At 42.1% G+C, this 13937-nt stretch overlaps 1 protein-coding gene across 2 annotated transcripts in view; it reads right to left on the minus strand.

The window, feature by feature from the left end:
• AP2B1 (adaptor related protein complex 2 subunit beta 1) overlaps window positions 1–13937 on the minus strand; it is a 214419-nt gene that overhangs the window by 176171 nt on the left and 24311 nt on the right. For both annotated transcript variants that reach the window (XM_073665457.1, XM_073665456.1), the window contains exons 4-5: window positions 13412–13547; window positions 10955–11200 (exon numbers count right to left, since the gene is read on the minus strand). In XM_073665457.1, the coding sequence (XP_073521558.1) occupies window positions 10955–11200; window positions 13412–13547 (382 nt within the window). The remainder of the gene's footprint in view (window positions 1–10954; window positions 11201–13411; window positions 13548–13937) is intronic.

Genomic DNA, 13937 nt, shown 5'->3' on the forward strand with positions numbered 1-13937 from the left:
TGTGTTATGAGCTCCTGTGTGTGTGTGTTATGAGCTCCTGTGTGTGTGTTATGAGCTCCTGTGTGTGTGTGTGTGTTATGAGCTCCTGTGTGTGTGTGTGTGTGTGTTATGAGCTCCTGTGTGTGTGTGTGTGTGTTATGAGCTCCTGTGTGTGTGTGTGTTATGAGCTCCTGTGTGTGTGTGTTATGAGCTCCTGTGTGTGTGTGTGTTATGAGCTCCTGTGTGTGTGTGTGTTATGAGCTCCTGTGTGTGTGTGTTATGAGCTCCTGTGTGTGTGTGTTATGAGCTCCTGTGTGTGTGCTATGAGCTCCTGTGTGTGTGCTATGAGCTCCAGTGAAGGTGTGTGTGTGTTATGAGCTCCTGTGAATGTGTGTGTGTGTGTTATGAGCTCCTGTGAATGTGTGTGTGTGTGTGTGTGTGTGTTATGAGCTCCTGTGTGTGTGTGTGTGTTATGAGCTCCTGTGTGTGTGTGTGTGTGTGTTATGAGCTCCTGTGTGTGTGTGTGTGTGTTATGAGCTCCTGTGTGTGTGTGTGTTATGAGCTCCTGTGTGTGTGTGTGTTATGAGCTCCTGTGTGTGTGTGTTATGAGCTCCTGTGTGTGTGTGTTATGAGCTCCTGTGTGTGTGCTATGAGCTCCTGTGTGTGTGCTATGAGCTCCTGTGTGTGTGCTATGAGCTCCAGTGAAGGTGTGTGTGTGTTATGAGCTCCTGTGAATGTGTGTGTGTGTTATGAGCTCCTGTGAATGTGTGTGTGTGTGTGTGTGTGTGTTATGAGCTCCTGTGTGTGTGTGTGTGTTATGAGCTCCTGTGTGTGTGTGTGTGTGTTATGAGCTCCTGTGTGTGTGTGTGTGTGTTATGAGCTCCTGTGTGTGTGTGTGTTATGAGCTCCTGTGTGTGTGTGTGTTATGAGCTCCTGTGTGTGTGTGTTATGAGCTCCTGTGTGTGTGTGTTATGAGCTCCTGTGTGTGTGCTATGAGCTCCTGTGTGTGTGCTATGAGCTCCTGTGTGTGTGCTATGAGCTCCAGTGAAGGTGTGTGTGTGTTATGAGCTCCTGTGAATGTGTGTGTGTGTGTGTGTGTTATGAGCTCCTGTGTGTGTGTGAGTGTTATGAGCTCCTGTGTGTGTGTGTTATGAGCTCCTGTGTGTGTGTGTGTGTGTTATGAGCTCCTGTGTGTGTGTGTGTGTGTGTGTTATGAGCTCCTGTGTGTGTGTGTGTTATGAGCTCCTGTGTGTGTGTGTGTTATGAGCTCCTGTGTGTGTGTGTGTTATGAGCTCCTGTGAATGTGTGTGTGTGTGTTATGAGCTCCTGTGAATGTGTGTGTGTGTGTTATGAGCTCCTGTGAATGTGTGTGTGTGTGTTAGGAGCTCCTGTGAATGTGTGTGTGTGTGTTATGAGCTCCTGTGTGTGTGTGTGTTATGAGCTCCTGCGTGTGTGTTATGAGCTCCTGTGAATGTGTGTGTGTGTGTTATGAGCTCCTGTGAATGTGTGTGTGTTATGAGCTCCTGTGTGTGTGTGTGTGTTATGAGCTCCTGTGTGTGTGTGTGCTATGAGCTCCTGTGAATGTGTGTGTGTGTTATGAGCTCCTGTGTGTGTGTGTGTGTTATGAGCTCCTGTGTGTGTGTTATGAGCTCCTGTGTGTGTGTGTTATGAGCTCCTGTGTGTGTGTGTTATGAGCTCCTGTGTGTGTGTGTTATGAGCTCCTGTGTGTGTGTGTTATGAGCTCCTGTGTGTGTGTGTTATGAGCTCCTGTGTGTGTGTGTTATGAGCTCCTGTGTGTGTGTGCTATGAGCTCCTGTGTGTGTGTGCTATGAGCTCCTGTGTGTGTGTGCTATGAGCTCCTGTGTGTGTGTGCTATGAGCTCCTGTGTGTGTGTGTGCTATGAGCTCCTGTGTGTGTGTGTGCTATGAGCTCCTGTGTGTGTGTGTGCTATGAGCTCCTGTGTGTGTGTGTGCTATGAGCTCCTGTGTGTGTGTGTGCTATGAGCTCCTGTGTGTGTGTGTGTTATGAGCTCCTGTGTGTGTGTGTTATGAGCTCCTGTGTGTGTGTGCTATGAGCTCCTGTGTGTGTGTGCTATGAGCTCCTGTGTGTGTGTGCTATGAGCTCCTGTGTGTGTGTGTGTGTGTGTGTGTGTGTGTGTGTGTGTGTGTGTGTGTGTGTGTTATGAGCTTGTGTGTGTGTGTTATGAGCTCCTGTGAATGTGTGTGTGTGTGTGTGTGTGTGTTATGAGCTTGTGTGTGTTATGAGCAGAAACGGTTGTCTCATCCCTCAGTAATGTGAAAATTGGTCTTCACTAAATACTGATTTTAAATGAGTTGGTGCAAATCAGGCAAGATGCCAGGTCAGTAATGTGTGGCCACTGGATGGGAGCCCTGATCACTGCCTATTGCTTCCTGGCATTCGCGGATCATCGATGTGGCATGATGTACATCACCAGGTCCACTAATAAAAAGAAGAACTGACGATCAAAGAAGATAAGAGGTGGTTCTCAAGGCTCCCATCTGATGGCTATAGATCACAGAGTCAGCCGATGGACCAGGTACTGCAAACCAATTCGCAACAACTGTAGATTTTACCCATGAAATGAGAGCAAAAGATCCTGGAGGAGAAAGAAGCAGATTTCTCTGATAAGAAACTTTGTAACACATCTTATTTTCCTGTGTACTTTTGAAATAAAAATTATAACGACAGTAATGCCCTTTAAAGACAGATAAGCTGCCGAAGTTGGCAGCAAGCATCATCTTACTGTGTGCCACGGGCATTACGCACTGCTGCTAAACTGAAGGTGCACACGGGCAGACCGTTGGCATTAAACAAGCAGAGAACAGCAAAGCTCAAGCAGATAGCGCAGGATGAATAAGAGCAGGGACATCAGGCTGTTTTATTACTGTCACAGGGTAATTGGGAAATTAACTGAGTGTGTAACGCAGCTAATGAGGTGTAATATGCTTCTGATTAATAGGAATCTTCTACTTACCAACCTATTAAAACATTATCAAAAACAAGTGCGGGCATGGGAAAACCAATCGGGGTGGAAACAAGCAAGAATATAAACGACGGGTCAGGAAAGACGCATGCAGAAAAAACGGGCTAAAAGGCAGGCATGTGTGGTGATACATGGGTTAATTATAGCACAGCAACACAGATTCTTTTGCTTGCAAGAGTTGTCAGCTTGCATCATATCACTGGTCACCAAACAGCGTTATGTCCTGCTCTACAGATTTATGGAGATATCTCTTAGCATAGTTATATTGAATCATTTAGTGTAGGAGAATTCCCATCATCCACATTTATATTCATTGATGAAAAATTTTAATAATCTTTCCCTTATGAAATAAATGGAGAGGAATTTAAAATACTCCTGAATCAGCTACCTATATGGGGAGATCTGAACAACAAAGGTTTCTGCTATGTTCACACACCGCAATGCCTAAAATCTATGCCAACAGTTTGGCACAGTTTAAAGTTTATTTCCATTTGCATAGTTAAAGGGAATCTGTCAGTAGGATCAACCACTCCACAATCCTCCCCCACAACCTAATATTTGGGCATGCAGGTTTTTGAAATGTAAATCCATCAACACCTTTATATCTATCTTCAATTGCTGCATTCCCAATCAATTAGGGTTTTTATTCATATGCAAATGAGCCAAAGAGTGCTGGGCACAGCAGAGCACCTAATAATTATCTTTGCAATCTCAGATTGTTTCTTCAGCAAGCACTAGCCTGTTTAGCTTGAATGATAGCTCAGTGTGTGACATCAGGTGTCAGGCAAGGAAATCAGACAATGAGCTGTCAATCAAGCTAAAAAGGCAGGTACTGGGCAGGAAAATAGCCTGGGGAAGCAGAGGATAATTAAGAGCTCTGCCACACTAAAGGCCCCGTCACACTTAGCGACGCTACAGCGATCCCGACAACGATACGACCTGTCAGGGATCGTTGCTGCGTCGCTATGTGGTCGCTGGGGAGCTGTCAAACAGGCAGGCTCACCAACGATCAGGGGAGCAGCGACATCGTGGAAAGAATCTTTCCACGATGTCCTGCTCCTGGTTACCAGCCTGCTGAAGCAGGAGCAGGCTGGTAACCATGATAAACATCGGGTTACTAGGGGCACACGCGCACCTAGTAACCCGTTGTTTATCATGGTTACCACTCTGCTACGGTGAGCGGGAGGTTACCGCTCACTTTAGCAGGCTCGTAACCATGATAAACAACGGGTTACTAGGTGCGCGTGTGCCCCTAGTAACCCGATGTTTATCATGGTTACCAGCCTGATCGCTGCTCCCGCTGGTCACACACAGCGATGTGTGCTGACCAGCGGGAGGGCAACGACCAAAAAATGGTCCAGGACACTTTGCAGCGATCAGCGACCTCACAGCAGGGGCCTGATCACTGCAAAGTGTCACACATAGCGACATCGCTGGTGAGGTCGCTGTTGCGTCACCAAAACCGTGACACAGCAGCGATCTCGCTATGCGAGACGGGGGCTTTAGAGCACTTAATGTCTCATTTGCGCATGTATAAAAATGATAATTTCTTGGGAACACAGCAACAGATTGAAATGTAAATCCATTGACACCTTTACATCTTATAAGACCTGCATGGCCACATATGCGGTTTGGGGGAGGTGATCTTACTGACAAGATTCCCTTAAAAGGGTACTTGTCAGCCGATTCCTGCTGATTAAACCATGGGAAGCATGCATCACAGCCTGGCTGCATGATTCTAACTAGGTATATTATTTTCTGGAACACTCCAGAGTTTCAAAGATTATATACAGTGCTGCTCACCATTATTGGCACCCCTTCATTTTTTTCATACTGTATAATATCTTCAGAAATAAATGGAAATGTACCAGTTATATCCTCAGGATTTTTTAATGGTCCAAAGTAATACAACAACAAAACATTGTTTTTCAACTTCCATGTTGCAATTTCAAAGAAGCAACAGAATAAACAGCATGTGCAGCAATAAAGGCACCCCTAATTAATACTTAGTTGCACACCCTTTGGCATTGCTGACAGCGTTCAAACGTTTCTTGTAGCCATCTATAAGCTTCTTACACTTCTCAGCTGGAATTTTCTCCCACTCTTCCTTTGCAGTTTGCTCAAGCTCTTGAATGTTTGCAGGGATCTTTTTCCCAATGGCAGATTTCAGCTCACCCCAATGATTTTCAATGGGATTGAAGTCAGGACTCATTGCTGGCAGTCTGTAAACAAACTGTTGCTTTGCATTGCTAAAAAGCTCTATTTTTGTTTCATCTGTCCACAGAACATATTCCCAGAAGGATTGTGGTTTGACAAGGCACTCTTTGGCAACTATCAGTTGTTCCTTTTTATAACTTTTCTTCAGCAATGATTTCTTCCTTGGCCATAGCCTATAAAGCTCTGCTTGGTTTAGTGTGCGGCGTATGGTACTTGTTGAAATCATGACCCCAGACTGTTCCAGGTTGGCCTTCAGGTCTTTGACGTGGTGTCTTTTCCACCATTCGTACCAACCTTCGAAGACATCTGTCAATTTTCCTCTTTCCCTCATGTCCAGGGAGGTTCTTGACGGTTCCATGCTTGGCAAACTTCTTAATAACACTGAGCACTGTTGAAACTGGGATACCAAGGTCTTTTGAGCTGGCTTTATACCCTTTGGAAGGCTTGTGTTAGCTGATAGCAGTTCTGATGTCCTCAGACAGTGCTTTTGTCTTCATCATTGTGACAAAGGAACAGGGCCTACCATGTGCCTTTTTAAAACAGTCAAGTCATCATTCATTGGTTAATTCATGTCACATGGGCACCAACAATTAATCACAGGTGAATCTCTTTTGATTTACCACAGGCTAGTCAAAATGTGTTTCGATACTAAATTAATGTAAAGGGTGCCAATACCAGTGTAACAGCAAGCTTTAGGTTTTTCTATTTTTCCCTCCCATTCATTTTAAATGAATTATTGATCATCATTTGCTCTTTTGCATTTAACATGAGTGCTCTACACAAAAAAACTTTCACTTGATTCATTTTTTTTCAGGAGATATTCTACATTATGTACTTAAACTTCATGGATGCCAATAACGATGAGCAGGACTGTATCCTTTGAAGAACAGACTAGTCTGGCTCCACCCAGCGCTGCTAGAGGTCATAGACCGGTGTCTCTTTATGTATGCAAGAGGGAGAGATCTGTCAATCACTTGCAGCTTTTTTAAGCTAAACTGATATCTTATCCTTATCGAAGACTTACTGTATTTGGCATTTTGACTAACTGAATATATTACAGAGAATAAACAAAAATGTAATAAAAAATAAGATTTTCTTATAGTTTGGGTCAATTATATTTGTAAAAAAAAAATATAAAGTGGAGTAGAACCAGTTTGTATTCTTCTGCTCACTGCAATGGGAATTCATTGTTGCTACATGTATGCTGCCCCTGTGGTTTATTGAGGCAGCACAGTCATATCTTATGTAAAAATATCTGCAGTTTAGCTAGCTAAATACTAATTTCCTGATATAAAAAAGTCTCTTTGCAAGAATAATACCGATATTAAACTACAGGGAAGAAGATAATATTCAACTCCTCTCACGATCACCGCAGGTATCATCAGTACATAACAGCAAAAGTGACTATGTCAAGGTAATGGCATAAAAAGGCAGTCTTAAAGACAACTTGTCACATTTTTACCTAGTGTAAATGTCGCTGTTCTCTGGAATCTGGCATTTTTACTTGTTTGCTTCTGTGCCTCTTCATTCCAAAAAATTGGAGTGTCCCATCTGGGCAACCAACTTCACCCATTCCCCAGCTTTGAGATGATCGTTGCAAACCTGTTAGTGAAAACCTTTACCTCCCCAGCGAAAAGACGCAGGCAGTCATCTTTTTGACATTAAGGCTATGTTGGGTTTTTCAGAGTATTTTGCTGCAGATTTTTATGCAAATTTTCAGCTGCGTTTTGCAGTACCAGCAAAGTCTATGAGAAACCAGAATTCTCTGTTCACACATCATGGTTTTTTGTGCCTTGGTTGGGTTTTTAGAAAATAGAGCATGTCACTTCTTTCAGCGTTTTTTCACCCATAGGAAGGAATGGGTGGTGAAAAAAATGCACCAAAAATGCAGGTAAATTTTTTCAGCATTTTTGATGGCAAAATAGAATGGGGTTCTTTTTTTTCACAGAAATTTATGTACATGCATAAAAAGAGACCAGACAGTAAAAAAAAAACGCTAAAAAAAAAATGCAGCAAAACCTGCGTTTGTGACGCAACAGATTTCCTACCAGAGATCAGTTTTGCTGCAGATTTCGGACTGAAAAAAAAAAAAACACAACATGTGTGAACATAGCCTTAGTATTACAAAAGGCTCATTCATATTCATTGATAAATCTTTTACTGGTTAATAAAAAAAATAATAATTCTGCACAAAAGGATCTTCTCGAAGATGTCTATGCGCCCTAATACGACAAATGGATAAAGGGCTGGCAAGATGGGTACAGCAGATTTAGGCATGTGTAAAATAGACATTTCCAACATTCTGAAATCTAATGTGGAAATGCTATGCCACAACCCCAACTTTATAAATCCAGAAAAAAAAACACCCACTAATAAGTCAACATAAAAAAAAAATGCAAAGAACAATTAAATGTTTTTAGGAGCGGTTTAGCTTTGCTGACATATGTATATTGGAAATATGCACCCTTGATTGGCAGATTTGTTCATTTACATGGTCAGTGGCATCAAGGGCCTCCATTGATTGGTAGGAAGGAAGTGGTTCTTCGTCCCGATTTAGGTTTAAGGAGGACAGAATGACCTGAAGGGAAGATGTCATGTTGCCCGGCAACCAATAAACACTGCCCTCACCCAGAGTATCACTTCATACAGAGTCATCTGGAGTACAGACAGCATGTTGCTAGGCAACCAGCTGCAGATGCATGCAAAAACAACAGAAACCACAGGCCAAGTGTGCCAAAACCTATTCCAGTCTACTTAGCTTGAAGAATAGAATCATCTTAACCCCAACAGTATCACAATAAAGCAGTCTCGAGCAGAGCTGCTACAGAAATAGTATGTCCATTTATATGGGAAATGAACAAAAACTAGGATAAAAAAACTCATGTAAATGCAGCAGCTAAAACAGTAACATCAAGTACTACCAAGAAAAGAAAAGTCTAGCAGAAATAAATGCAATTAATGCTATATTTAGTAGGCTTCACTTCTAGCCCTATCTTCTCCCGCTGCATATGACAAATCCACATTCAGGCTTAGGAAAAACATTTCACTAACTACTGTCATTAAAAGGGTTGTCCACTACTTTTAACATTTGGCTATTCTATTTTTATGTTGAAAATAAATATCTTTGTAATTACCTTGCATTGCAGTTACTGCCTGTGAGCGGCGCTATCTCTGGCCGCTCAGAGACATCACGTGACCCTCGGCTGATGTCACGTCAAGTGAGGCGTGACATCAGTGACGCGCTCCCCGCGGTGGACGCTGAGCTGTGGGCGGGGTTACCCCGTGCGTCACACCCAGCATCCACCACGCGCTTTCCCAGTGAATGAGGATAGGGAGAGCGCACGGTGGATGCCGGGTGTGACGTGCAGGGTAACCCCGCCCTCAGCCCCTCACTCACCGTGGAAAGCAGCGCTGATGTCACGCCGGCTGCAGCCGGAACGTGACGTCACATCAGCGGATGTCAGCGCAAGCTGCAGCCGGGGGTCACGTGATGCCTGTGAGTGGCCAGCGATAGCGCCGCTCACAGGCAAGAAGGACACAGCAAGGTATTTACAAAAATACTTATTTTCAACATAAAAATAGAATGGCCAATTATTACTAGTAGTGGATAACCCCTTTAATGACTAGAATATAGGGTAAAGAGAGTCTAGATTAAAGGGCTGTTTTGAAACTGGAGTAAGTCACTCGTATAGGCCAAACCTGTGTGAAACACTAAACTAACAAGTAAAGTTGCGTCAGTGAACCAATTAGGCCTTAGCAACATTTTGTCAACCATGATGTCATCTCACATGAATGCGTTGTTATATCACCTGACATTGTGGCCACCATGACGGTAAATCTCCGTAGATGGAATATCACCGAGGCATTGTACAAAAAAAAAGTGGTCTTCCTTCAAGAACTCTTAAAATGAATGGGTCATCAGAAAATTACATTTTGCTTAAAATCAGGTTTTTAAGATACATTTTTTATACTTTTTAGATAACAAAGAATCCACAATTCCCAATAATTGATGTCACAGCTCCTCCTCAATCACAGACACAATTTGCCCTGATGACAGAACTGCAATACGATTCAGTAGGGTCAGTCTATTGAGCTAAAGTCCATGGGCCCAAAAGGAAGTAGGAGTCTATTAATTAGGTCTAGTGGCTTGTGTGAAAATGGCAAAAAAAAAAACATTTTTATATGAAAAGAAAAAAAAATATCAAAAATTGTATTAAATAATAGATGTAAAAGAATACTTAGCATCAGTCTGTGGCTGCGATTTATGATCTGGCTCTTTGTACTAGCACAGCTCTTACCAAAAAGTAACACCATTAGAGCGGTTACCGTTTGGTCACAGCTTAGTACAGGCTGCAGCTGTGCTTGTTCTTTCACTGCTATAAAGGGCCATGTAGAGTTGTGGGATCCCGCTAAATATTCTGGGATCCCACAATCCAGAGTTTTGCTAGAAAGTCAGGACCTTTCAGTGAACATTAGAGATTATTCCATGTGCTTTCGTCAATAGATAATATTCAGAAAAACATTTAAAAAAAAAAAAAAAAAAAGAAAAAGAAAAAACAGCCACAAACCGTTTCTAGGTACTTTCTAACTTAAAGGGAACCTGTCACTTTGTACATGCAGTCCAATCTGTGGACAGCATAGAATAGAAAAAGAAAAGCTGTATACGATGAAATGCAGGTTAGTTGAAAAAGATCAGTATAAGGGTGGCCATACAAAGCAGACCGAGATTAGACTGCAATGCTCGGACTGGCCGCGGCTCTCCAGACCCGAGCGTGACATCTTCATATATTTCTATGCAGCTGTCACGCTCAGGTCAGGAGAGCCGCCAGCCAGCCCGGGCATTGCGTTCCAATCTCAGTTCGATTTATACGGCCATCTGACTATGCCCTAACATGTCTTTTATTCACTGAAATCCCTGGTGTTTCTAAGTATATGAGCCCAGTGGGCGGTCCTACTCAGTGATTGACAGCTCTCTCTGCATGCAGTGTCATAAAATGTAAGTTTTACTGAAACTTATCCCACAAAAATGTGATAAGCTCCTCCAAATTACAGATTTTCTCTAAAATCAGTTATTTTCTGATAATACATTCCCTGTAAAAGAAACCTGTCTGCACAGCATGAGACGGTAGACAAACAACAAGCCACATGAAATCTAGATTCAGTGTCTGTAAATGAGGGAGTGTAACACTGTTTCAGTGAAATCATACCTTGAAAAATGAGCCGGGAAGTAGGAGAGGAGACCGCAGGGCACCTCCCTTCTCTGTTTAGCTTCACAATAAGGGGGCCATGTCTGGATTTCATCCTACCTGTGGTTTGGACTGCATGAAACAGCCGACAGGTTCCCTATAAGGTCTTTCCTACTTGGTAGATTTGTTCAATTTACAGAAAATCCATTCCTCTTCGGAAAAAACACTTTTGAAAGCCGATGGGGCACCACGGACCATTGACATTCACATATCTTTATATAACAAACCATATAAACTCTGAAAAACATCTAAAAACAGTGAGAGGAGAGGAAGCTGGGACTAAAGCTGCAGGGGCTGGCAGAGCCTACTGCAGATATCTAGTAGAGTAGCCACCTGGTCCAGGATGAAGGAATGCAAATGTGTGAAGCGTAATGAAGAACATCTACAAAGGAACCATGCCCCATCCCAAAACTAATATTCAAAGAAAGCAAAAAAAATCATATACCAAAACCTGATTATCGTTAATAATTTCATGTAGTCAATAATTTAAACCTCTTGCAGATCTTACCATTGGGTTAGAGTCAGCTATAAGATCACGCAACGAGTCCAAGAAGCCTTGATCTTCCACCATCTGTGCATTGATGTCATGAAGCTTGGCAACACACACAGCTGCTGTCTTGCGCACATATGGATCTTCATCCTTTAGGCACTTGCGCAAGGGCTCGCAAAGGTACTCTGTGATCTTATCTACACGGATACAGCCCATGGTACGAACAGCCAAAGCTCGGATCAAAGGATTAGGGTCCTCACAATCCTAAGAAAAAAAAAACAGTTGCGTCATTATAAGAACTATTCTGTAAAATTGATTATGATTATCTATATAGAAACATTGGTCCCGCGATTCATCATGTGCATATTTTTTTTTTATTTTTTTTTTTTAAGTGGCTTTAACTTTTTGTTTTTGCCACAAGCGGCTGATGAATTTTGCCCACAATAATAAAAAAAAAAGTAGTTTTTTTCCCCCTTTTACCCCTTTTTTGCACCTTTTAGAGAAAAGTTTCAGAATCCTTTAAAATGTTACATTACGGGATAAAAATCCACCAGAAACTTTATTCCAAGAAAGGAATTGAGTGAGATGCGCCCCAAAAAATGTAGAAATTTAAAGTCGCATTTTTTGCAGACTAATAAAAATCCATACGAGGATCCCACAAGACAACATGTCCAAGTAACACAGGATGGTTTGAACCCTCAACCCAACTACCTAACTTTAATTGTTCCTTGTTGTATAGACAGAATATATACCCACATTAGATGGCAGTCCCCCTTTCTGAAATCTTTACTACAGGGTAGATTTAAAGGCAAGATGTCAGCATCATTAATTTATCTGAATCAGGGCATGCCGCCATACTGTAAAGTAAAACCGTGCTATACATGCCCCTGTATTTAATGTTATAACGCAGAAAAAAATACATGTAAAATAGCCATATACCGCTTTTTTTAGTCAAGTGGCAACGTGCTGCAGTGGGGGAACAAGTCATTGTCGCCCCCTAAGCTTTGACTGAGGTCCTACCCAACACTGCTTCACATAATGGCTGGGACATCAATCAAAGCTGAGGAGGCATTCTAGCGACAAACAAAACATCATATGTTACCACTGCAATGCAGATGACGGTACATGTGCACACAAGTACCCATGCACGATGAACTATAGGACATGTGCATGGTACCTACCGATCGTGCATGCAGTCCAAGAGATATGTGTGAACTTAAAAGTCATCAGCTCTGCTCTCCTTTTGATGCAAAAATGAGTAGTGCCGGATAACCACTTTAAAATGTACCAATAAGCCTGCAGATTGTTGATGGTTGGGTCCCGAGACCCCTATAAAATACTCTAAAGTCTATGAACGCCTGACACTCTATGCCAGCGCTCATATAGGAGTAAAGCAGAGCACAGCTAAGCACACTTTTGAATGATCAGTGGAGGTCTAAGGACCGGGTCCCTACTTAAAAAAATTAAAAAAAACACCTTAAAAGTTTAGGTACAGTCTAAAAGGGTTTTCCAGGCTGAAAATAAAAGTCTGCAGTTACTTTTTACAAATGGAGACCGCCAAATCTTGAGTGTGCAAAGAGCACAATATCACAAGTCCCATGTATTCGCAGTAGAACATTGAAACAGATGACAAACTAGTTGGCACGTGTCTGCAAGTCTAAAAATCACATACATGCATGCATGTGACCACCAGCTTGTGCTGCAAATACAGGAAATCGTGACAGTGTGCACATTCCACACGGTCACAGTTCATCATTCTTCAGTCACAGAGTGACTGCAGAGGTTTTTTATCCCAGAAAACCACTTTGTCTTAGAGGTAAAACTGTGTGCAAATCTTCCTTCACCCCAATTTTAGCTGCCATGTATGCAAAAACATGGCAAGCGGGACATTAAATTAGAACAATATATGTGCTTATCAGTGACACTTTGGAAATATGGGTGCACTTATTTGCTTTTGCTGTTTATCACAATGTAATGGGGGAAGTTTATTAAGTTATATGCGCCAGAACTCTGAAGCAATACACAAAGAACGGACTTTCATGACTTGTGCTATATTCATTATGTATTTTATTATAGCTCTATTTATTCCATGGTGCTTTATATGTGAAAAAGGGGTGTACATAATAAAAACACTTACAATAATCTTGAATCAGCGACTGGTACAGGAGGAGAGAGGACCCTGCCCGCAAGGGCTCACAGTCTACAAGACACTTTCTGTGCATTCTCTCACAAGGAAGCATGGCTTCAGTGAAAGATAACATTGTTTCATGTAACAATAACAGGGGATAGTGTAATGGAGGAGGGGAACATAAGGATTGAGAAGGCGTTGTCCAAGTAGTGGACAACCCCTTTAATATTACGATGATATACCCAAAGAGGGGTTTTTCTACATCGGTGAAACATTTTCACAGCCATTACCTAATTATCTAGGTAACTTATTTTAATTAAATATATGTAGCAGAAAAAGATAACTACCTTAACAAAGCTGTTCACAGCCATTATAGCCATGTCTGGCTGGCTCTTGGCATAGTTCATCAGGTAGAGGTACACAAGTTTCTTCAGCTCTAGGTTGTCGGTTTGCATACAATTCACTACATCTGGAAACAAGGAGCTGCCATAAAAAAAAAAGAAGGAGGAAAATGTCAATTTATGTCTAGGCATAGCATTTCAGAGTGTTAAATTGGAAAAATGGATCTCCTATAGTTATTAAGAAATTAGTCAGCAGCGAATTTTGGACCTAAAAACTCCTTGGTAAGATGGAGAATCACTTTTTAGTCTCTCATTTTCTCTGTTTGCCAAGTATTCAGCCAAAAATGATGATATAGAGTAGCAGTGTGGTTCCTCCCTATACCTGAGGAAGGGCAGGTCCTAGGAGCTAAGGAGAAGAAAACGACCAGCGCTCCAGACAGTAGGTTAGTGTTTTGCAATGGGAGCACAGTTGATGGTCAGGTTAACAAGCAGAACCTGTATCACAAAGCCCAAGTTCTACAGTTAATGTTCT

This window comes from Phyllobates terribilis, unplaced genomic scaffold (assembly GCF_046119375.1).
Source record: "Phyllobates terribilis strain yellow unplaced genomic scaffold, ASM4611937v1 Scaffold_2__4_contigs__length_985480577, whole genome shotgun sequence".
Classification (NCBI taxonomy): domain Eukaryota; kingdom Metazoa; phylum Chordata; class Amphibia; order Anura; family Dendrobatidae; genus Phyllobates; species Phyllobates terribilis.